This window comes from Ursus americanus, chromosome 8 (genome assembly GCF_024610735.1).
Source record: "Ursus americanus isolate L20-20 chromosome 8, mUrsAme1.1.p, whole genome shotgun sequence".
NCBI classification, from domain to species: domain Eukaryota; kingdom Metazoa; phylum Chordata; class Mammalia; order Carnivora; family Ursidae; genus Ursus; species Ursus americanus.
In genome coordinates, this window is record NC_142134.1 from 79856308 (window position 1) to 79879954 (window position 23647).

At 58.9% G+C, this 23647-nt stretch overlaps 1 protein-coding gene across 4 annotated transcripts in view; it reads left to right on the forward strand.

The window, feature by feature from the left end:
• Positions 1 to 23647, forward strand: part of SORCS2 (sortilin related VPS10 domain containing receptor 2) — a 451416-nt gene that overhangs the window by 259515 nt on the left and 168254 nt on the right. For all 4 annotated transcript variants that reach the window (XM_087864306.1, XM_087864305.1, XM_087864307.1 and 1 more), the window contains exon 3: positions 17953 to 18052. In XM_087864306.1, coding sequence (XP_087720432.1) covers positions 17953 to 18052 — 100 coding nt within the window. The remainder of the gene's footprint in view (positions 1 to 17952; positions 18053 to 23647) is intronic.

A 23647-nucleotide genomic window follows, 5' to 3' on the forward strand; every position in this document is an offset into this window, starting at 1 on the left:
TTCTACCTCCCTGCCTGATGCGTGTGTCCCAGGACCCGGGGCTCAGGGTGCATCCTGGGTCTCGGGGCTCAGGGACAGACTCAGGAGGGAGCTGCCCGTGTGAGGAGGGAGCTGAGCTGCCCTTCCAAACCACCGCCCTTGGCTTGGCAGTGGCCGTCCCTGCTTCAGGGACTGCGAAATTACGTCTCTCTAAATGTTCCTTTCTTTCTTTTTTTTTTAAATTGCCATGACTGGAATAATCCCAGTTTATCTCCTCTTTCACCCTTGACGGTGAATTTAATTTAATAGGCTGTAACTGCGCTGCCTCTGATCTTTAAACGCCGTGTTTATTTGCCTTATTAGCGTGGACGCGATGTTGAGGGAAGTGCACAGATGTCTCGCAGCGTGGAGTTTCACCCCAGAGGCCGGTCGTTGAGCGGCCTTGCCACGTCCACAGCCCCAGACCGAAACTGATGTGGACAGAAAGGCCTTCTGTTCCCCTGGGGCCGCAGGAGCCCGCCAAACTGTGGGAATGACAGGGGAGGTTGAGCAGATGGAAGGAGGCCAAGGCTGTCCCTACAGAATGTTCCAGAGCCCTGTCTGGGGGAGTTCTGCTAGAGGCCCCAAGACAGGACAGGTGCCCCTACCCGCCCCAGCTGTCAGCAGCTCGTGTGCATGTGTGGCGTCCTCCTGCTGCCCTCCCCCAGGAAGGCCTCTGGCCCTGTCCGTCACCAAGTTGGCGAGACCAGAAGTTGAAATCTGAAGTGTCCCAGCTTCACGACACAGTCCAGTTCCAGACCCCTGGAAGCCAGTACCCTAAGCAAGGAAGCCAGGGAGGAGCCATGTCAGGTTCTATGATCATCTGGCCCAGGAAAGGCTGCTGGGGTATCCTGCCTCAGGGCCTTTGCAGGTGCTCTTCTCGTTCTCAGACACCCACGTGGACTGACTCCTCAGTGCACTCCCGTCTCTGTTCCAGCGTCACCTCGGTGGGAGGGCACCCTGTGCCACTCTGGAATAGCAGCCCCTTCCTCTGCCCCATGTTCAGCGACTCCTAGCAAGCACTGCCTGACAAGAGACGTTTGTTGTGCTCACTTATTATCTGACCGCCCCCTACAGCATCGGCTCCCGGGGATCAGGAGCCCTGGCATCTGGTCACCCCCTCAGGAAGGGGGGGAGCCAGAACCAGTGTCCTGCTTTCCCCGTGGCCCCACAAATGGCCACACATTGTGCCTAGGCCATTCTGTCATGGGATGTCTCCTCTTGAGATGCTCTTGGGAGAAAGGGAATGGGAAAGGTGAAAGGGGAGAATGAAGGAGAAAATGGCTCCCACAGAAAATCAGAGACACGGGGAGAGAGAGAGACAGACCAAGAGACCTAAGGACTGAGCTGCCCTGTGGGAGACTCCCAGAGACAGAGAGAGATGGAGAAAGAATGCACGCAGAGATACCAACACGGAGAGACAGAGACAGAATCTGAGGTGCAGAAGAGGCCAGAGATCCATGCCCAGAGAGAGAGCGGGCCCCAGGCGCTGGGGCTGCAGACCCCGGCTGGGAGCGTCGGCCGGTGCCTCTGGCAGCTGGGCGCCGCCGGAACAGCCCGTTTCTTCATGTTGCTGAAACCCGAGCTCTTCTCCTTCACTCTGGAATCCCAGCGTCAGCTCTCTGCCGCTGCCCCAGATGTTCAGACGAAGAAAGTTCAGACGAGCTTCTGGCTGGCCCATTTCCAGTTAAGACTCTGTCCTCAGGAATAAAAATATCCCCTTCATGGAGAGGGAAAGAGAGAACTGACATCACCCTGGGGCCTGAATCGTCCACGCCGGCTGCGAGCAGGTCCCCGCGAGGTGGTGCGCTGCTGTCCAAGACACACAGCCTCCCCCGTGCGGGCAGCTCTGTGGGCCCCGCGGGCTCATCTGCACGCTTCCCATGAAGAACGGCACAATGACATCCCAGTGTTTTTAAAATAGAAGTTGAGTCACATTCTGGAATCAACCCAGTAACAGGCCCTGGGATCTAGGAGACGCAGTGATGGCATCAACAGGCAGTGGAGAGCATCTTCAAGGCTCACTCAGTCACTCATCAAACGTCTCCTGGGCTCCTGGTGGCAGAGCCTCCCCAGAGCATCTCTGTGTCCCCCTCTCAAAGCCCAGCCCAGGTCCAGACACGCAGCAGGTACCCGGGAATGTGTGGGTTAGGAGTTGGACGGATGGAAGGAAAGAGGGAAGAATGGGTGGCTGGATGGCAGACAGGTGGATGGTGGATTGGAGAATGGATGGATGGATGGACAGACAGACGGGCGGGTGGTGGATGGAAGAATGGATGGACGGACAGGTGGGTGGTGGATGGAAGAATGGTTGGATGGATGGATGGATGGATGGATGGATGGATAGTCACTGAGGGAAGCAGATGGGAAGTGTCAACCAGAAACAAGCCCAGAATACCACAAGGCACCACTCACTGGTCTATAGTGGGGACCCACAGGCTTGCCCCTTCCGTCACCCAGAACTCAGCTCCCTCAGACCCCATCATTACTGACATCGTCATACCCACCCCCTGGCTTTCCAAGGGCAGGACCTCTCCTCCTCCTCTCCCTTCCCTCTGAGACCCACTCAGGCCCGTGGTCACCGTCCTCGTGCACGTTCCCGTGGAGGTGCAGCCCCTCCCCTGCTGATGGGCACTCATGCAGGTGTGAGCGGCAGCCACATCTCTATAAGGACAGGACCCCGGCTGCGGGGGGGCTCTTCTTCCAGCATCAGAACCTGTCCCATAGGCCCTGGCCCCTCAGTGATCGTGGGGCCTTGGCGGGGCCAGTTCAGGAGCTAGAGCCTCAAATTCTTCCTTTTCCTTGGTGGCTTCTCTGGCCCCCCGGCCGGCTGCGGTGAGGTGGGAGTGTGGGGAGAGCCTGTGGCGCCGTTCCTGGACCCAGGAGCCCCTCCGAGGACCAGAACCACCGCTTTCTCTGCAGGTAGATGGGGGAGGTCGTGGGCTGTGGGATCTGACACCTGCCTCTCCGCCTGTTTGCTGTGGGATTCTCAGCAAGTCACTGAACCTCTCTGAGCCTCGGCTTCCTCGTGTCTGCGACGGGGCCCTGTGTTCCCAGTGCAAGGGCACTTGGAGAAGTGGGACCTGCACTATAGTGCAAGTTGCATGACTTCTAAAAATGCTTTTGGTGGGGACGCAAGGGGGTTCTGGCTACCGCCTCCTAGCCAGTGCCTGACCAGAGTCCCATGCCCCAGCTCGCTGAGGTGGCTCCATGGGCAGACGCACCCCCAGAAGTTAGGCCACGGCCTCAGCTTGATTCTAGGAGTGACGTGCACACAGAGGGTTGGTCTTCCTTCACGTGGCCCGGAGGTCAGGGTGTCCACTTGCCGCTCAGCCAAGTGTCCTGGGGCTGGTTCGACGCAGGGACCAGCAACACTGTCTGCCTGATGCTGGGAGAGGTCCTGCCTGTGGGGTGAGAGTCTCCGGCCCCCCGAGACCCCCACATGCTCCCGAGGAGACACGGATGGCAGCCTGGCCCGGCGCTCTGCTGTGCCCCCCACCCCGCCCCCGCCTCTCCCAGCACCTCGGACCTGCGGTCGGAAGAGTCAGTCCCGCGTGCTTGCTGAATGATGCTCCTTTGCGGAGAAGGGCTTGACTCATAATTTTCATGTGCTTAAAGTCATCTTGTCACTGTTGAACTGTCAAATGGGAATCTTAAGAATTGGGAGAAATATGTTCTGCCAATTTCCACCCGCTTTAGTTCTCTTGCCTGGAGAGCAAGGTGCACGAGGTTATTACGGGGTGCCCGTGGGTGGAGGCAGAGTGACAGGGCCTGTGCAGAGACCACATCAGCGGGGCGGGGGGGGGGGGGCGGTTCTTGGCCGCATTTTCACTGTTGTTTGTGCCGTTTTGGAAATTGTTTGGGCATCATTCAGTCATTTCAGCAAATGTTCACCAACCGGCTGCAGGGGCTGGGAGCAGGGGACGCAGGAGTGGGGCCATGCCTTGCAGCTTCCACAGTGCTGCAGGGGCTCGGGACAGCCCAGGTGCACAGACCCGGCCACCATGATGTGCGCTTGACTTGTGACCCAGGTTACTGCAGCGGGCGTGGGGGAAGGGGGGCTCCCAGCAGGTGGGACAGGCACTAGTGGGCGTCCCGCAGGGAGTGTGGAAGTTGAGCCTGGCTCACGCCTAACACAGAACTGCACGAGATCGTCAGCTATGGGGTCTTCGGGGCAGGGGTGGCTTCCCAGCATGGAGGGTAGCCAGACGCCAGTACTCTCCTCCCAGGAGCTGGTGTTCTAGACAGCGCATTCACAAGACACGTGCATATGTCAGGTGGCAATGTGTGCTATGGATAAGAGTCCCGCGGAAACAGGGCAGAGTCATGGGAGAGTGGCCTAGGACACCGTCCTCAGGGAGGGACATCTGAACCGAGCCTGGAGCACAGCGGGGAGTCAGTCCCTGTGCGTATCTGGGAAGGAGAACAGCATGTGCAAAGGCCCAAGATGGACCCCACACCCAGGCATCTCGTGGGCCACGGGGACAGGGCTTAAAACTCTTCACACATCCCAAATACTGCCAGCCAGGGTGCCTCACTTGAGCCCTGGGTCCAGCGTTTTTATTGAGGTTGGTCACGTAGCCCTGTGGCTGACTTCAGTCTCCCGCCCCTCCAGAAGTAAGGGATCCCAGCTGACCCAAGACCCTACTGCAGATCTCACTGTCCGCAGGCACTGGAGGGCTAGCTGGGGGCCTCCGGTGAGCAAAGGCACGCTTAACAGGTGGGACCTGCCAAGGGTTTAGAGGTGACCTTCCAGGTGCCAGTCAAGGGTCTAACCTTTCTTTGAAGTGTGCAGAGTTCACACAAGCCAGAACCACTGAGTTGACTTACTGCGCAGCTGCTGAACACCTTCTGCTCGGAGGAGGAGGAAGAGGGGGAGGGGAGAAGGAGGTGGAGGAGGGGGGGGGAGGAGGAGGAGGAGGAGGAGGGGGTGGGGAGGAGGAGGGGGAGGGGAAGGAGGAGGAGGGGGAAGGGGTAGGGAGGAGGGGGAGGGGAAGGAGGAGGAGGGGGAGGGGGGTAGGGAGGAGGAGGGGGAGGGGGTAGAGAGGAGGAGGGGGAGGGGGAGGGGAGGGAGGAGGAGGGGGAGGGGGAGGGGAAGGAGGAGGAGGAGGAGGGGGTGGGGAGAAGGAGGAGGAGGGGGGGGTGGGGAGGAGGAGGAGAAGGAAGGTGCTCCCTGTATTCTGGGCCAGTTGCTGTGCTGGGAGGTTTATGTCTATCATTTCATTTAACACTTGCGATGACCCTGGGTGGAAGGTGTATCCCCATCATACAGAAGGTCAATAAGTCAAGTGACCAGCTCAAGGTCACACAGCCTGTGGTCTCACCTGCCGCCTGAGGGTGATGTGGGCCATGGCTGCAGGCCACGCTCTTTGGAATGATGCTTTAAGCCTGGGGGTGTCTCGTAGGAGATTGGCTGGGAGAAGTTGTGGCCCTTGTTGGGGCTGGCCACCTGCTTGGCCTAGCAGGGGCTCTGGAGGAGGCTGAGAGAGCTCTGCAGGGTCCGCTGGGCAGCCTCGGAGAGCCACACCCTTGTCAGAGCTGAAGCCTCGGCCCCCAGCGCCCTCTCCCCTGGACACCTGGTGCGGTGGGCTGGGTGGGTTGACCAGGTGGCCCTGGAGCTGCCTCCTCTGGCAGCTGAAAGACGGGTGTGTGCGTGGCTGTCTGTCTGTCCTGTCGTTCCCCACGGGCTGCAGGCAGATGCCGCCGCTGCTGCAGACAGCCTGTGCTCTGCAGACATGGCCTTTATTGTTTGTTTGTTTTCAGTCTCCAGAAACATTCACCTGATGTCTTTGGCACTGGCTTGTTCTGAGGGCTTTGGTTCTGTTTCATCTTGATGGTGGGTTGGAGTGAGGAGTGATGGTGACCTATGCCCTCCAGCTGTCCGCTGAAGACAACCTGGAGTATTCTGGGCACAGAAGCTCTGCTTGGGGCCAGGAGTCCTCAGTCAAAGTCATGCCTTGGGCTGCTAGGCTGCTGTGTGACTTTGAGCCAGTGACTGCCCTTTTCTGGGCCTGTGTCCTTTCCATCAGAGGGGTGTGGGGGAGCCTGGAGGTCTCGGGCCCACGTGGCTCTCACAGTGGCCTGCGGCAGGCTCTGGAGGACCAGCTTGTGGGCTCCTTTGTGCGGTCCTTCCATGACATTCACTGACCCTTGCTTCCTGCTGGGCCTTGGGTGAGGGGCTGGCCAGAGAGCTGGTCAGACAGTCCTGGCCTGGAGGGCCCCTCAGGGGGATCAGGGGAACAGGGGTCACAGGCAGCCGTGGGCGGGCAGCAGAGCAGCAAGGAGACTGCGTGGTGGGTTGGGGGTGGGGAGTCAGCAGTGCTGTGCCTCCTGTCTTCACCCTGCGAGGCTCTGCCCTGAGCGAGCCAGGCTCTCGTCTCAGCCCCGCCTCCCTCCCACGCAGGTGGGTTGCTGACAACACCCCTCCCTGTGTGCCTTCCTTGGCCTGCCCGCCGGCCCACTCTTGTCAGGGCCTCTGCGTTGAAACCGAAGGTGTTGGGGACCCACTGGAAGTGGTTCTGAGAGAGCTTCGCATCATTTGGGAGAAGCAGAACCTCGCTTAGGTTGAAGGAGCAGAGAACTTGGGTCTCTGGCCAGCACCAGCTGCAGGCTCTCTTAGCTGGAAAAGGCAGGTGACCTGGTGCCCTGATCCTTGGTGGAGGCCCCTTCCTGGGTGCAGGTGAGTTTCAGGGCCCCGCAGGATGCATGAGCGTGGAAGAGGCTGCTTCCCCAGCAAGGAACTGGGGCACACCCCCCCGCCCTCAGCTGCACCCTGAAGGGAAAGTTCCCGACTCACAGGAGACCTCCATCTTCTCCGGGTGGGCCTGGCTCCCTCTGCGCCCCCACCCCCTGCCAGAGTTGTGGGCGCAGGTGGGAGACGGCTCTCCTCTCACACCGTCCCGTCTGGGAAGTGGCTGATGGCAAGGCGCGGGGTCGCACGTGCCGGGGCAGAGCTCACAGGTGGGGGCCAGGCTGCCGCGGCCACCTCAGCTCTTGTGCTCCAGGCCTCAGTCTCCTGCTCTGGAAAATGGGATGGTGCTACTCGTCCCCACGTGTTGGGAGGATTAACTGAGCTCGTACGTGCAAAGTACTTTGTTAGCATGGAACCTGACGTGTGGGGAAATACCAATGATGTGTTTTTGTCGCCAGTGCTATTATTGCCCCTGCCATCACAGACAAGTTCAGTCTCAGAGATAAGGACCGACTCAACCAAGGTCCAAAATTGGGAAAGGATGCAGGGGTCTGCAAGCCCAGACCGCTCAACCTCAGCCCAGAGACTGTGTCTTTAGGGACACAGTTTGGAAATGGAAGTCTCTAGGCCGTTGGCTTAACTATTCTGTTTTGTCATTGCCATCAACCTTTGTTTCTATTCCAGGAACTTTTTGCCATAAAAAAGATTTTTTTCAATCACATATCCCCAGTTTTATGCCTTAAAAAGTTCTTTGACGTTTACTGAGATGGAGAGCTGTTTGTGTTGTGTCTTATTTCTTACTTAATTTCTGTACTTTGGATTAAAATATTCCTTGTAACATTTAAAAATAGAATTCCCTCCCAGCTCGCCCGGATCTCATCTGCTAATGTCTCTTCGCATTCATTCTTCTTTAAGATGCTTAATATATCATTCGGGCTGCCTCTGGCAGAAACTGAGTGTAGCCAACAGTCATTCAAAAAATCAATTTAGAGCGTCAGATTCTATAATCTGACGCATTGGCATAGGAAAGTGTTACCATTTTGTGCCAGGACCCCCTAAGAATAAATGAGGCCCCTCGTTCTTAAGATATCAAGTTGTAAGATTTTTCTCAGATCTGAAGACACATTTTTTAAATACCACATGGAAGCTTCGAGCTTCACAGAGGAGCCCCGCTCCTGGGACATCACCCTCGGGAATAATCCGGGATGTGTTCAAGTAATGAAGACGTTGTTGATGATGGGCAGAGGGGCTCGGAGTAGCAATCCGTGGAAAAAAGTGAATTTCCAAAGCGCTCGGCATGTAGGAGGTACTCGGTGTTTGTGGAACTGCCTGGCATAGTTCGGCCTGAGGAATGGCCCATCAGTAATGCCACAGGGCCTGGATGGAGTGCCACGTGGCCTGGATGGAGTGCCACGTGGCCTGGTTGGAGCGTTGTGCAGCCAACAGGAAATGCCGACCATCCTTAGAACGGAATTTTGTGTCCGTGGTGTTGCCCCACGACTGGTGTGATCACATTTGGACGAGGGCTGGACGGGCATAGAGGATAAAGGGGCCCCGTCAATGGTTCAAGCAGAAGGTTCTTTTCTTGCTACTGTTGTAGCCACTTCCTGTTATTTTTATCCTATTATCTTTAAGTGATTCCAAGAAGGGTGGAGGATGTCTTGGCATATCGAGAAAGGAAATTTCATTGTCAGTGAATTGGTAAACTTCTGGAATTTTCCTAGGGATAGATTCCAGGTCCCAAGGGGAGCCTAAGCTGGCACAGCCCCCAGAGCCAAGCCCGGACCCTCTGACGTGGCAGCTTACAGCCCCCGCCGCACCGAGATACTTCATGCCGTGGCGTCGCTGACCCTCTTCCTTGATGAGGCGGTGGCCAGGTTGGACAGCTTTTCAGAGCCGCGTTATCTGGCCAGCAGCAAGTCTTTGTGTGTTATGATTTGTCCTATTCTATTTGGATGTTTTCTATTTGAAATGACATTTCTGGGCTTCAGCCGGGCTTGGCATTCTCCCAAGTCAGTTGGTTCCCTGGGAGAATGCCTGCGTCAGCGAGCTTCACCCTGGGCCCTGGCAGAGGGAGGTTGGCCGTGGGCAGGGCCTGGTCCTGGCCAGTGACTGCCCGCCCCGTTCCTAGCAGGTGCTCCTATGTCATTCCCGACAGAGTCCAGGTGCCCCATGCTGCCTGCCCGGCCCCTCCACACACCCACCACGTCGGGATTATCAGAGAATCACCTCTTCTGGGCATAAACCCAGCCCTTCCTGTCCCTCCCACCAGGTACAACTTCCTCAGTTAACCCAGAAGACACAGTGATGTCCTTTCTGGTCCCTGGCTTGCTTCTCAGGAAACCACACCTGGTTATCAGTCCCAGCGGCGGCCTGTCACCTGCAGCCTTTGGGACGAAGGACACCTCCCCTCCCCACACCTGCCGCTGCTATGGCCCCGCCTGCTCCCAGCCTGTGGCCTGGGTTGGGGGTGGCTTGGTCACCTGCCTTGGCCGCTGGAAGCGTGCCCAGCTGAGGGCTTGCAGAACGGCTGTAAAAGCAGGAACATCTGCGGGAGGTTGATGGGGTCTCGTGTGCCAAGATAAGCAGCAGGCAGCCCTGCCCCTGTCAGGTGACCATGGGGCCCTTCCAGGGACACAGGCCTCATTTAGCCCTGATGGTTAGAAACCAGTTCTAAAGACTCCCCCGCCCCCCTCAGTTGGAAAGAGAGCTATTGCAGAGGTCCTACCTTGTGCCATGCTAAAACCTCCAGAAATAAAACCAGCCCGAGCCATGGTGTCCCTTCCTTTCCATGGAGCCGGAAGCCGGTCGAAGGTGCGTGCGTGATTGAGACCTGGGGTCGCCTAGAGCCTGGCTTCGTCCTTGATGAGCCCCAGCAAATGACCACCTCTTTGACTCTGTTTCCTTGTTTGCACTGAGAGTCACTGGCCGGAAGGAGATTAGATAAAGGGGGAGCCACCAAGTGTCTTCACCTGGGGGCGCACGGCCTGGCCGGGACGGAGGCTGCAGCGTGTTACCTCTGTCTCCTCTGGAGTCCGCTGTCTGAGGCTGTAGGCCTCAGCCACTGTCGCCTCTGCCTGGAATTTGGGCCTTGATTCCTTCCCTGTCACTGCACCGGGCACCCAGCTCCCCTGACCAGTGCTCAGGGCCGACGGCCAGGGGGCTCTCCCTGAAATGCCTGCTCCCCTTTGTCTGGGGCCCTCTTCCTCCTCCTCCCCCTCTCAGCTCCCCCAGATTCTCTGTGCAGCCCCCCAGACCCCACAGGCACTCTTACAGACTTCCTCAGGCTTCTGTAAGAGCACACACACCTACCTTTTCAGAGCTCTGTGCAGGCTTCTAGCACTTTCTCTGGGCTCCATGGGAGCAGCCAACACTCCAGGCTCTGAGAATTCGTAGAAGCTACTCTAGGCCTGAGAAGTTCATCTTCAGGCTGCATTTCTGTGGTCCTTTGGCTCGTACTTCAGCCCCCCACCCTGGATATTGGTCCCCAAAGGCAGCACCATGTCTGTTCTACAGAGATGTGTCAGGGGCATTGCTCATTCAGAGTGGATGGGGTACAGCACAGAACAGGGTCTTAGAGCCCCCCCCGCCCCCTTAACTCCTTTGCTGCTGGCCTGTGAGGAGGTCTTAGGAGGGTTGGCATGCAGGAGGAGGGGCCCAGGAAGCAGGGGGGCGCTCCTGGGGTTGGGGGCAGTGCCTGGTCACTAACTGGTGCGGAATCATTGCAAGATCTGAGCAGCTGGTACAGCCCGGCTGCTAGAGGCTGGCTAGTAGCTGGCACTGCCCGCTGCCGAAGCCCCCAGCACCCGCGTCTCATGCCACGCCTAGCACAGAGCCTGCATGCAGCAGGTGCTCAGGAAACGTTTGTTGAGAGGACCTCTTGAACTGAGGCCATTCACTTGCTTTTTTTGTAAAGATTTTATTTGCAAGAGAGTGAGCGAGAGAGCGCATGCAAGACAGGGAGAGAGAGCACAGGAGCAGAGGGGAGGAGCAGAGGGAGAGGGAGAAGCAGGCTCCCTGCTGAGCTGATGCGGGACTCGATTCCAGGACCCTGGGACCATGACCTGAGCCAGAGGCAGACACTTGAGGACTGAGCCGCCCAGGGCCCCTGAGGGCATTCACTTATGTCAGGAACTTTAGAGGATAACACGGGGCTTCCCTGGAAAGGACGTGATCCTCATTATGGAGAAACGAACGCAGGTGGCCAGGATCCAGCCTGAGCAGAAGGTCCTGTGAGCTGCCTTGGTAATCTCCCAGGCCACGCACCAATGCCCATCCCTAAGGTGTTGGGGGAGCTGCCTGGCCCAGCTTCGTTCTGGAGAGTTCCGCCAGTGAGCGTCACAACAGCTGACACATGTGGGAGCAGAGGATCAGCAGTGCCGGGGTGGGGAGGGGGGACCACACGCGGAAGGGCTGGCTGGGAGATCCGGCTCGTGGGACAGTCTGCGAGAGGTGGGCTCCGGCACCGTGTGGCCGTGGGGACACCAGCCCTCCTGGCCTGCTGGGAGCACAGACGGGCAGGCGTAAAGCGGCAATGAGTTGAAAGTACAGTGAGAACCGGAGATCACAGTGGCCCCCCGACTGGGACGGGCTGCCGTCCGTGTCCAACCGCTGACCGTTAGCGAGTGCCGCCCACCAGGCTCCACCAGAGAAATGGAGTCAGAAAGTCCAGCCACGTTGGGGGGGGGGGAGGTGCCGTGCCACATGAACACCTCGGGGGACATCACTGCACCGCTCAGGGGACAGCCTGGGTTTTCTGTAGTTGCTGTGTGATTAAGTACAAAGAAGTCACTTCCTACTCCCTGAGCCTCGGTCTCCTCATCTGTAAAATGGGAAGGCAGGCTCATGTTTGAATGTGGTCTTCCTGTGTCAGTGAGTCCGGCGTCTTTCCTGAGCGTGGCGTCCAGCACGTGGTGAGCATGTTGTTTCACTAACCGCCCCCTCCCCCGGGGCCTTTCACGTCCGAGGGGCCCACTCTCCAGAGCCCACCCAGCGGCTGCAGCGGAATGGGGTGACCTCCGCCCCACAATGCTGTGCTCCCCCTTCACATTCAAAATCTCAAGCCACATTCTGGAATTTTCTTGAATGACTTGAGCAGCCTGGGGAGCGCCCCACGCTGCTCCAGTTCTCTTCCGCTGATCCCGAGTCCGTGCATGAACAGACCCGGGAAGGGCATCAGAGCATACCGTCAGTGGGTCCCACGAGCGGTCAGTCCCGAGGACCAGAACGGCGGCTCCGTGTCTGTTCCTTCTCAGCGCACAGCCAGATGCCGTGCGCGGCTGGAATCCCGCCAAAGCTCAGACCCACGTCAGCTGGTCTGTGCCTCTCATGTGTCACCTTGTCTGGTGGGGGAGCCCACAGTGGGTGCCTGGGTCCCCGTACAACTCTGGACAAGTCCCTTTCCTGGCCAGGCCTCAGTTTCCCCATGGGTCAAGTGCAGGTGGTCATTCGGACCCTCTGGACTGGCTACGGGGGTCTCCTCGACATGCCCGGCTAACCGTCAGCGTCCTCAGCGTCTGGGCAGCCGCGCCCCGCAGACTCTCAGCCCGGGGCGCGTGGTGGCCTGGTGAGGCCGGAGAAGGACCCGGAGGCAGCGATCGAGACATGGGTTTACCGGGGGAGCTGACGTACAGGGAGTCCGGGAGCGGCTGACCGGACAGAGCTTCCGCCGCTGGGGTCGCGCAGCACCCCAGGGCAGCTTAAGCCAGCCAGCGTCAGCGGCCTTTCCCTCCTTGTGCGGCCGGCATTTCCAGGGAGATTGGGGCCTGCCACCTGGACGCGCTCTGGTATTAGGGAGATGCTCTGGGTTGGCACCCCTGGAGCCCCCAACCTTGAACACTGAACGACACAGTTCATGGCATATGCCGCGGGGTGGGACTCTGGAGGGACGGCAGGATCCCTCCGTTCTCAAGACGGCGACCGGCGGGCACGTGGGCTGTGCTCGCACACACTTGCCGTCCAGCCTCATGCTCTCGGAGCACGCAGCCGTGTCCATGCATACCTGCACCTTCCACCAGAGCAGGCTCCATGTGGGGTGGCTGTGACAGCTTCCACCAGGTGACAGAGAGGCAGGGACTGCCCCTGCCATGGCCGCGAGCCTACCTCGTGCTCTCTTTCCTCACACTCTCTAATCCCACGCAGGTGTGTGACATCAGTGTCATCAGCCCCTTTTACGGATAAAGCGCATGTCACAGAGTCCGGGCCTCCCCCGGGGCCGTGCACCTGTGGGAGCACCAGCCACACAGGTGGGCTCCCCCTTTCACACCTGCGGTGGTTTTCCAAGCCAGCAGAGTAGGGGGAGATGGGTGGAAGGTAGGGGTTCATCTGCACGACGGGGAGGGGCAGGAGCGGAACATATGGCCCTGCCAATGAAATAATTACAGAGCATGAAAATGGCTCAATTAAATCATTTTTAAAAAATCGAATATGTACAAACACTCAGCAATTAAGCAGCCGATTTGCAAAGAGCGACTTTCCAACTGAGCTTGCCTTTCCTGTTTCTGTGTGCCCAGTTTTAGAGCCTGGTGTTTTATTTTTAATTTGAATAAATGCAGATTGAAATAATCACTCTCTGTGCTCCCAGATGCCCTTAAGGAGAACTTGGAGGTGGTAGGGGTGCAGAGCGCGCTGGGGAAGGTCACCCCGGGGGAGGGCCAGCTTGGAGGGGCTCAGGGGTCGCTGGCGCAGCTCGGGAGGGGCATGCGGGGGTAGAGTCACTGAGGCTGCTGCTGCCAGTGCCCAGCCACGATCGCATCCAATCCCCACATTTTTGATGGGACACTGTTGTTGCCCAGAGAGGGAAACCAGCTCACCTGAGGTCACACAGCCTGCCAGTCTGATAGCATAGCACCTCCATAGGAACCCGGTAAGCATTTATTGAGCACTAACTGTGTGCCTGGCCTGTGGTTTCTTGCATGATCCTGGTGACCACCGTCCTCACTACAGACTTCAGGAAGAGGCAGCGTCAAGTTCAGAGTTGGTGGGAGGTGACCAGCCCTTGCTGACCAGCTGGGCGCTGAAGCCAGTCAGCCTGTATTTCCTGGACTTAGTCACGGTGATAAATTCCATTCTTGTCCCCCGCCTGCACTGGGGGTCCACCAAGAGACAGGCCGGGGCCCCGCAGTCAGAGAGGTGGGGATCCGGCGGGAACCAGGCCAGCCCATCGCGAGGCGAGCCAGTCAGGCCATTGACTGTTGGCCTTGGCAGTCGGCATTCTTGCACGCGGAGTGTCAGGAGCCCAACTGCTGCATCCAGGCACCTGGCATGAAGCTGGCAGCTGGCGGACATTCAGCCAGCGTGGGGAGCAATCAGAGGGACATGGACGGGGACGGATACCCATCACTAGGGTCACGCTCAGCACCTCAATCTCCCCTGTGCTCTCGTCCCGTTTCCCACAGTCTGAAGAAACTTTGCCCTGAAGCCTGTGCCCCTGAGTCCCAGCCACGCCCCAAACTCTTCCTGGGTGCACAGTGAAGGGAGGGGGCTGACTCCAGAGGAAGGGGGCGTGACAGTGGATGGGAGGTGGGGGGTGCCCTTTGAAGCTGGAAGAGGGGCCGCCAGCCAAGGAGAGCGGGCCCCTCTAGAAGCCAGGAAGGTGAAGATAGGGGCTTCCCTAGAGCTCCCAGGTGGGGCAGATGCCTCGATTTGAGCCATAAGACCTATTTTGAACTTTCAACCTCCCAAACGGCAAGATAATGGATCTGTCCTGTGTTAAGCCACTCAGTTTGGGGTGATGTGCCCACCAGTCCTCGGCGAAGCCCGCCGGCTTCTCCCAGCCTCCCCCTCCTCGTTGTGGACGGCTGGGAGATGGACAGGGATGGCGAGGGGGGCATGCTGGCACCGAACACGAACGATCCTGCAGGAAGAGTTGGCAGGGTGGGGTCGATGGTTAGATGGGCAGTGGGGACAGCTGGGGGCAGGGGAGTTGAGGGTGGCCCTGAGTCGACGTCCCCCTGAGAGTCTCCCAAGTTTCTCTGGACATGTTCATCAGCATCACTGCTTACCTGAACCACGGGTCTGCTCTCTCTATGTCTCACCAGCCAGCCTGTCGTCCCCCTGGGGCAGGACAGACAGGAGGAAGTGACCGGCACACAGTGGGTATCCCATAAACACACGTGCCATGAACAAACTTGACCCAGGGAAGACATTTGAATTCCCACTTGGAGCATGGAGCTGGAAACTTGAAGGGGCTAAACAAATATTGGACGAAGGAGTGAGTGAATGAGTGAGTGAACTGAGGGCCCCAGCCTCCAGCAAGAGGCCTGGAATTTGGGGCTTATGGCTAATTGGGGAATTGGATTTGCATCGTCCTGCAGGGTGAGGAGTTCCTGATGCCTCAGTAGCTGGTAGCAGTGACAGACTGGTTCAGACAGATCTCTCCTTCCCTGTCCCAGGAGGAGGAGGGAGAGCTAGCCTGTCCTCAGGGCCTTCACACCTGCTGTTCCTTCTACCTGGAAGGTTGTGTTAGTTTCCTAGGGTCACTGTGACAAAGTACCACACACTGGCTAGCCTGAAACGATGTAAATTTATTGTCCGTAGTCTGGAGGCTGGAAGTCCAGGGTGAAGGTGTTGGCAGGGTTGGTTTCTTCTGGAGGCTCTTGGGGAGAGTCTGTCCTGGGCCTGTCTCCCAGCCTCTGGCTGTGGCCGGCCATCCTTGGCATCCCTTGTCTGCCTGCACCTTCACGTGGCACTCTCCCTGTCTGTCTTTGTGTCCCTGGGTCCAAATTCTCCTCCTCTTATGACACCAGTCATTGGATCAGGGCCTGCCCTACTCCAGTATGACCTCCTCATAACTTAAATTACATCCACAAAGCCCCTGTTTGCAAATAAGGTCACATTCACAGATTCTGGATGGACACAAATTTTGGGGGGACATTACTTAGCCAGGTACAAATGCCTTTCCCCCAGCTAGGCACATACTCTCTTCCTTACTGTCTCTGCCGAAACATCACTGCGTCCGAGGGGCCTTACCTGCCTCTCTGAGACGCAGTCCCACCGACCCCTCCAGCCCAGCCCTGATCACACCTGATGCTGTTATATTTTATCGCTTTCGCCCCCCCACCCAGACCTGCTCCACCTGCAGGCCCACACTAGCAGGAGCCCTGGAGTGAGCAGCTGTGAGCAGGCCCCTATGACCGGGAGGGGGGATGGGGGGCAAGGGAGGCCGGATCCTGGGGCAGCACCCAGGCTGAGGCAGGTAGGTGTCAGGGATAGAAGGAACGGCTGGATGGTAAAGTATCTGGGAGACAGAATCCACGGGCAGGTCTTAGACTCAGCTTGCTGGTGGAGGTAGGGACAGCAGAGGGGCCAAGAGGCTCAGAGGACCTTCCATACATCAAGCTCGGAAACACAGCCATTGGTTTCCTAGGAGACTCGAATTCCCTTGGTCTCTGCATCACTCCTCTGCTAATGGGCGTCTGGCTCCCTCCTTCCCAAAGCAAATCAATTCTCTAAGGTTTGGAGACTAAGTGCATCCCTCATCATCCCTCCAGGACAGCCTTCTTGGTTCGCTGGAGCAGGGCCTCCCTGGGGAGGCCAAGGGCAGTCAAGGACCCACCTCGGGGAGGGAGCTGGCCCCCACCTGACCCCCCTGGGAGTCAGGGGGCAGGGATGACTCTCTGTCCTGGTCTGGGAAGGGTCTTATGGCTCTGAGGCTGGTGAGGGACCTGGCCTCCGGGGACAGTTGGACAGGTGGACCTGTCCACCGGGCGCCCAAGACAATGAACACAGCCCCTCTTCTCGGAGCTTCAGTTTCTCTTGAAGATTTGGGGAGGAAGTGTATGTGTGCGGAAAGCAGTAAAGGTGTGTTGTCAAAGGCAGTGGACACGTGCCGGTGGGGTAGGCATGCACGCCGCGCAGCCCCAGGCTGGCGCCCAGGCCCCGACAACACCCGGCCAGCCGAGAAACACCTGCCTCGCCCAGCCCCCAGAGGGGGAAGGTGCTGCTGGCGCCTGAGGACAGGGTTCCAGCTGACTGCCCCCACCCCGTGTGAGCTGGAACTCCCACCCACGGCCCTGGGGCTTGGCTCCTGCAGGCAGCTCTCGGCTGTGACGACACAGAAGGTGGTCACAGGGAGGCCCAGGCCCGAGGGGTTCCCGCTGCTGGCCCTGTGCCCTCAGTGGGTTGACTCTCCTGACCGTCAGAAGATGGGGACGCTCAGGGACAGCCCTGACACCCAACATCCTGGAGTCCCGCCCTCGGGCTCGCAGCCAGCCTGGCTCTGCAGTCACAGCCCTGTTAATGGGGTGATAATAAGGAGCATTGATTTCAGGGTCACAGAGTTTTTAAGCTTCAACGTGGAATTAATTCCATGTCCCGCTGTATCAGTTGCTTCCAAACCACAGATGTGAAATCGCCCTGATGACCTCTCCCTCTCTCGCTGTGGCGGGCTGGGGGTTTAGAGCCCGAGATCCCGTCCTGCACCTCTCATGCTACAGCCGGGAGAGTGGGCCCATGGGTGAGGAGGGGCCAGCCCCCGGCGTGGAGCCGGCGCTCAAGGGGCTCCTCGGCAGACCCAGGGCTGGGGCCTGGTTTCCGGCAGCACCCGGAGCTCGGTCCTCCTGCCGTCCCCTGGTGTCCTCCAGCCCCGTGTGGTCGAGGGGGAGGGTGCGGCTCCCCAGAGCTGCTCAGGGTCCAGGGAGGGAAATGGAGAAGCAGACAGGCCACTGTGAGGCCTCAGCACGGTGAGCACCGTTCTCCAGAGCGAACAGGGTGTCAGCTGTGAGTGGCACGGGCCAGCTCGCGCCTCCTGAGTCAGCCGCTGGTCGGCGGAGTGGTCCCAGGCAGGAACCTACCTGCTCTGAGCCTCCCCCTCGTCCTCGGGGCCTCTGCAAAGGAGACATAGTGATCTCGTCTTTAAGGGTTCTCGAGGAGTCGAGAAGATGGAAGGACGGAGAAGTGCCTGGCACACGAGGGGCTCTTCCCAAACAGACACACGTGTAGCACGCAGGTGAAGACACACTTAGGGATGGGGCAGAACACGGTGGAAGGCCGAGGAGGGGGTGACCCGGTGGGAAGACTGGCTGGCATTCACTGACTCCACACCCCGCTCTGGACCTGAGCGAGTGCTTGGAGACTCAGGGGCCCCGTCTCCTCCCTGTTGCCTGGGGCGTGCTCTCCCGGGAGAGGTGGTCTGGGGCTGCTGTGCGCACACTGGTGTGAGGCCCGTGCCAGCTGTCGTGTGGGCTGGACACATCTGCACCTGGAGGGACACCTTGCTGACACCTGTCGTCCTGTCCCCCCAGGTCCTCAGACTTTGGGACGTCCTACACCAAGCTCACCCTCCAGCCCGGGATCACCACGGTCATCGACAACTTCTACATCTGCCCAACGAACAAGAGAAAGGTAAGTGGCACGCCAGGGCAGCTGCCCCTCTGCACAGCCGGGCTCCGGCACCGGGCCCTGGCCCTGGTGTGTCCCGTGACTGCCTTTCCGGCTCCGCCGTGGTCCGTCCTGGTGACCGTGTTTCAGTGGCCTGCTGGGCCGGCGCCGGAAGGCTGTGTGCTTGCGCGGCAGCGTCCATCTTCTCCCGGCCCTGCGGCCAGCGGCCAGGGCACAGCAACCAGGGTGGGCGCCCCCAGGGGGGTGCTAGGGACAGAGGAAGAACCTCTGCTGGGTTTGGGTCCTCGGAAGATGGTCGGGGGCGGCCGTCATCTTCGGCAGCTCTTCTGTTTGGTCTTGATCTGGCTTCAAGTTTTCATCTGAGGTGTACTTTCTGTGTTCTTGGTCTGAGCGTGTCTCCTGGCTGCTCTTTGCCTGCTGTGGAATCGGGACCCTTGCTGTCCCTGGGCGGCCACCGCCAGCCAGGTTCTGAGAGAAGACCCATTTGCAAACCCGAGCTTGCTTCCCGGCCACCTAGGACCCCAGCACAAGGGCAGAGAGGCCTTGTGGGCTTGGCTGCCTCTGGGGGAGCAGCTCAGTGTCACGGGAAGGGACTTACTTGGACGGATCAGGTGCCTCGCGGGAAAGGGAAGGTGACCCCGTCTGGCACAGAGAATCGTGACATCGGGGATCGGAACCCGCAGCCTGTGCTGCTCAGCGTGAGCCTGGCCCATGGCACTGACTTTTGACCAAAGGTCAGAGTGCCACAGAGCCCATGACATTCTCTGTCACCAGCCAGGAGGGTCCTCAGGGACCCGGGAAGGTGTCAGGGCCGGCCCCGCAGGCTGTGCCGGCCTTAGGAAGTGAGAAGTTCGGGAGCAATGAGGGAAGGTGTGGAACGGGGTTTCTGAGGCCATGAGGTCAGGGAGCCCTTCACATGGAGGCCGGGCGGGGTGGTGGTGACAACAGCCAGGGACGTGGCTCCTCTGAGCCTCTGTTTCCTGGCCTGTAGAGGGGGTGGACAGGAAGGTTAGTGAGATGATGCATGTTATGGGTGGGGGCGCAGCGAAGGGGCTAGGGCCTTTGGGGCAGGCCCCAGGTGACATCTATGTGGGCACCCGGGAGATGCGTGGAGCCCTTAGGGTGGGGGTGGCCAGCAGAGCCTCCTCTGTGGGCAGTACAGGGACAGGGAGGCAGGCCGGGTGACAGCGGCATCTCTAACACAGACGGGACCACCTGGCTCAGCGAAGCCCGTGAGAGCTTACCCGAGAACTTGCATGTTTGCCTGGAAATATCAATGGGGTGAAGGCCACGTCTGGTGGGGGCCTGTGGCAGCCCCGGGGCTCAGCCAACATTGAAAGAATGGAATGAGTGAATGCGTGAGCATGGCAAACAGCAGCAGGTCCTGCTGAATGAGTGACCCCTAGAGTTCCCCTGCACCTGTGAGAGCCACCCCCCAACCACCTGCTGAGGGCCTGTGTGTGAGGAGCCCAGGGCTCCTTCCTAGGGTTGCTGTGGTCACCTTGCGTTTGCAGACAGACCTGGGGGATGGTGCCTGGGCTGGTGTGTCTTCAAACTCAGTCCAGCTGTGCCATGTCCCCCAGTAAGGGGGGTACACCTCCCCGAGTTCCCCTCACTTCTCTGAGTCCAGGCGTCTCATCCGTGAATGGGGCAGCGATTGAGGAGCTATCTGACTGCTCGTAATTGTCACTGTGGGGGGCGGGGGCTGCACAGTACGTCCCAAAGGTGTCCTCTTCCCAGTCCTGGAACCGGGGACTGCCACCTTACATGGCAAAAGAGACTTGACAAATGCGGTTAAGGATGTCGAGAGGTTGTCCTGGATTCTCCAGTTGTGCCCCTGTCATCACAGCATCCGCATCACAGGGAGGCAGGAGGTCAGAGTCAGGTGTGAGGGCAGAGGCAGAGGCTGGGGACAGAGGAGGGATGCCTCTAGAAGCTGGAAAAGGCCAGGAAGGCGTTCCCCCTCAGAGCCTCTGGACAGGAGCACAGCCGGCCGACATCTTGGTTTGATCCTTCTGGCCTCCAGACCATGAGGGAATCCATTTCTGTTGTTTTAAGCCACTCGGTTGTGGTAACGTGTTATGGCAGCCACAGGAACTCACGCAGCATCATTTGGAGGGTGGACTGTGGGGAGGCCAGCCCCCCTTCTCCCCTTCCCAGTGCATTTCCCTGCCCACCCACATCCCCTCTGGATGGAATTAGCCTCCCCAGCCCCCTCCCTGTGGCCCCCAAGGGAAGCCCACGGGCCCTCCTCCTTCTAGAGCGTGGACCTTGCTTCCTGCTGGACCCCAGATAGGGAAGCCAAATCACGGATGCAGGCAGGGTCCACATACAGACGGCTCTGGCCTCTGTCCTGTCTCTGACCTCTCACACAGCAGCCCCTCACCCCACACACCTCAGGACTGAGCTGACCCTCCCTCTGGTGGGGTTGAAAGTGCTGATAGGCCCACTGAGGCAGGCACTAGCCCACGGGATGGGCGTCTGTCTTGGAGGCAGGCAGGGACAGCAGTGAGCGCAGGTGCCTTCCTCTGGGTTGCGTGAGCTGGGCAGTGTGGGGGTTCCGAGCAGGGCAGACTGGGAATGCTGGGATCCGGAAGGAAGTCAGGGCACGTGTGAGCTGGGCGGGAAGGCAGCCTGGAGACTGACTCCTCTCTTTCTCGTGCTGGAGTGTCGGGGCTGGGCCTGGGTGTGGGTCCAGCTCCATAGCCCACCAGCTCCGTGACCTTGCCCAAGTTCTGAACCTCCCGATTCCCCATTTTTCCTCGGTGGAACGGGGGCAATAGTAGCGTCTACACTGTTGGGTTGATGGGATTAAATGAGGTGCTGCTTGTCAAGTGCTCAGAACAGGGCCTGGCTTAAGCAAGCCCCCCCCCCCCCCCCGTGTTCCTAGGACTGTTATCCTTAGAAAGAAATGCAGGAGGCCCTCTCCTTAACCACCCACCTGAGACTATGGGGCTATGAACTGGTTCTGGGGTGATTCATACTCACACGGGGTGGTAGCTGTCAGCTGTGTCTGTCAGGGAACAAGACCTGGCTCAGGAAATGAGGGCACTGTCAGGTGTCTGTGACAGGTGTCAGGAGGGGCACTGCCTTCTCCCCACACCTCCTTGTGTTGAGAGAACAAGTTAGTCATTCGTCTGGGGAACAACATGGCCCGAGTGTCGGAGTCTAGAGAAGGAAGTGCCAGCTTCTCTGAGGAGGTGGGACTGGTGTCGAGTGGGGCTGGGAACAGATCTCGCTGTCTGGAAGGGCATGGCCCACTGGAGGCTCCGGGTGACTGCAGGGTGGGAGACGGCCAGCAGGGGCCGAGCTCCGGGCAGCAGACTGCACCGCTCACCAGCAGGGCAACTATGGGCGCTTCCGTCCACTGTCCCTTCTGCGTCCCCAAGCTGTCACGTGGGGTCTAACAGCCGAGCGAGGATTGCATGAGTAGATACCTGGCAGCTACTTAGATGGTGGCCGGGGACACAGTGGCGCTCAGCCCCCGGAGCTGCCCTGCAGGCGAGGGGCTCCATGTGGTGTGGATTTGAATGCCCGAGGAACAGAGAAGTCCCACGTGGGGAACAGGGAAGCCGCGGTGGCTGGGGGAGGTAGAGGGAAGAATTGGGGGCCACGGGCTGGTCTGGGAACTTCTGAAGGAGCATTGTAGGGAACAGGGGCAGCCTGGGCAGACCACTTGGTGGAGACTGGATTGTATTCACCTCCAGGTCTTTTTTTTTTTTTTTTTTAAGATTTTATTTATTTATTCAACAGAGATAGAGACAGCCAGCGAGAGAGGGAACACAAGCAGGGGGAGTGGGAGAGGAAGAAGCAGGCTCATAGCAGAGGAGCCTGATGTGGGGCTCGATCCCATAACGCCGGGATCATGCCCTGAGCCAAAGGCAGACGCTTAACTGCTGTGCCACCCAGGTGCCCCTCACCTCCGGGTCTTAACTGGGCACAGCCCCGAGCACTCAGCCAGGACTCAGGAAATACAGATGCCATGGGCTGGGCTGGGGCTGGGGATGGGCTGCTGCCCTTCAGACGAAGAGATTTCTACTTCCCACGAAGCAGAGTTTTCCTTTCCTCACTGCACTGCCTGATTCATTCATTCCTGGTTTCTTGATTCTTCAACCAACCCCGTGGTATCGGTCACAGTGTGCCTGGCCCTGGGTCAGAAGCAGATGTCAATCATATTCATTTATTCGTGGGGAGGTGGGGCACGACTGGGGCGTTGACATCCTCACCTGCACCACCCAGATGAGAAAACAGGCTCGGGGAAGCTGGACATTGGTCCAAGCTCATCCAGCGGGTAGGTAGCAAAGCGTTCACCATTCACCGATGCAATAAATATATTGAGTGTCTCTCTGTGCCTGCGTGCGCTGGATGTGGGGGCATCCTGTGTCTTACCCTGAGCCCCCAGGTACCCCTCAGTGAAGTTCTGGGGAGCAGAGGGGATCCCCCAGGTCAATGCAAGCACAGTCTGGCCCGCTTTGCTGGAGGCTGGCAGTTGGCAGCTCCTTCACGGACTGGCTGGACTGGGCCTGGTCTGATCGTGGTGGAGCCGTGAGACTCTGGGCAGATCCTATTTCTGCTCCAGGCCTCAGTTTCCCCATCTATAAGATGAGGAGGTTGAACTGGAGATTCTCCAAAGCCCTTTCCAGCTCGGACGCTCTGGACTCCTCTGCTCTCCTCCCAGCGGGAGAGTGGCAGCTGGGGAAGGAGGCGCACGTGAGCGGAACCCCAGCTCCGCTTTGTTCACCCCGTGCCTCAGCCGGGTCCCCAGGCTGCCTCTCGACACCAGCCCCATCCATGCAGCGGATGTGGGTCCAGCCCTACGATGTGGCGGGCTGTGTGCTTGCTGCTGGGGCGAGAGGACCCCTCGTCCAATCTTGCAGAAAACAAATTCGGATTACGTACCTCCTAACGCACTGGAGCCCTCGCTGGGCACTGGGCTGCAGAGGCGAGCGGGACAGACAGCGCTAACCTTCTAGAACCTTCAGGGTCTGGGAGAGCGCTGAGAAATGAACCTCTCCTGCTGAGTTTTGTGGGAGGAAAAGAAAGGGGGCTCAAGTCAGCCTCCAGCAGAGAGGGTTTGTCCTGGGGTGAGTCTGATCTGAGAGAAGATCAGGCCTTTATTTGCAGGGACGCCTGCTGGGGGAGCCTCCCTCTTCTGTTAGGATAATGGATAGACTTTGCAGGAGGATGCGAATACTATTAGGAGGCCATTTAGCAACAATTACAGACCAAGCGGCACCTTATATCTTCGTAAGAGACCACTTTGTAACCTGTCTTACAAAATGAACTCCCTTACAGTTTTGTCTCTCCTGCAGTAAAATCAGAGCTCCGGCCTCGCTGTCCATGGGTAGGGCCCTCTGCTATCGTCATGGCTTGACCTCAGGCTCTGGGGGCCCTGACAACCCCCAAACATTCCCTGTGGGTCTTCCGTGCTGTCCGCAGTCCCCACCTTAGCTCTGAATAGCTGCTTATTTCTAACTTGGCCACAGACACCACGGCCCACGGGGCTAAGGCATGAAGGCATGGCGTGCGGGCGCTGGCTGGGCCATGGGATTGCTTTCAAGTGTCGTGCTTTATATTAAAAATTCATATGAATGTTCA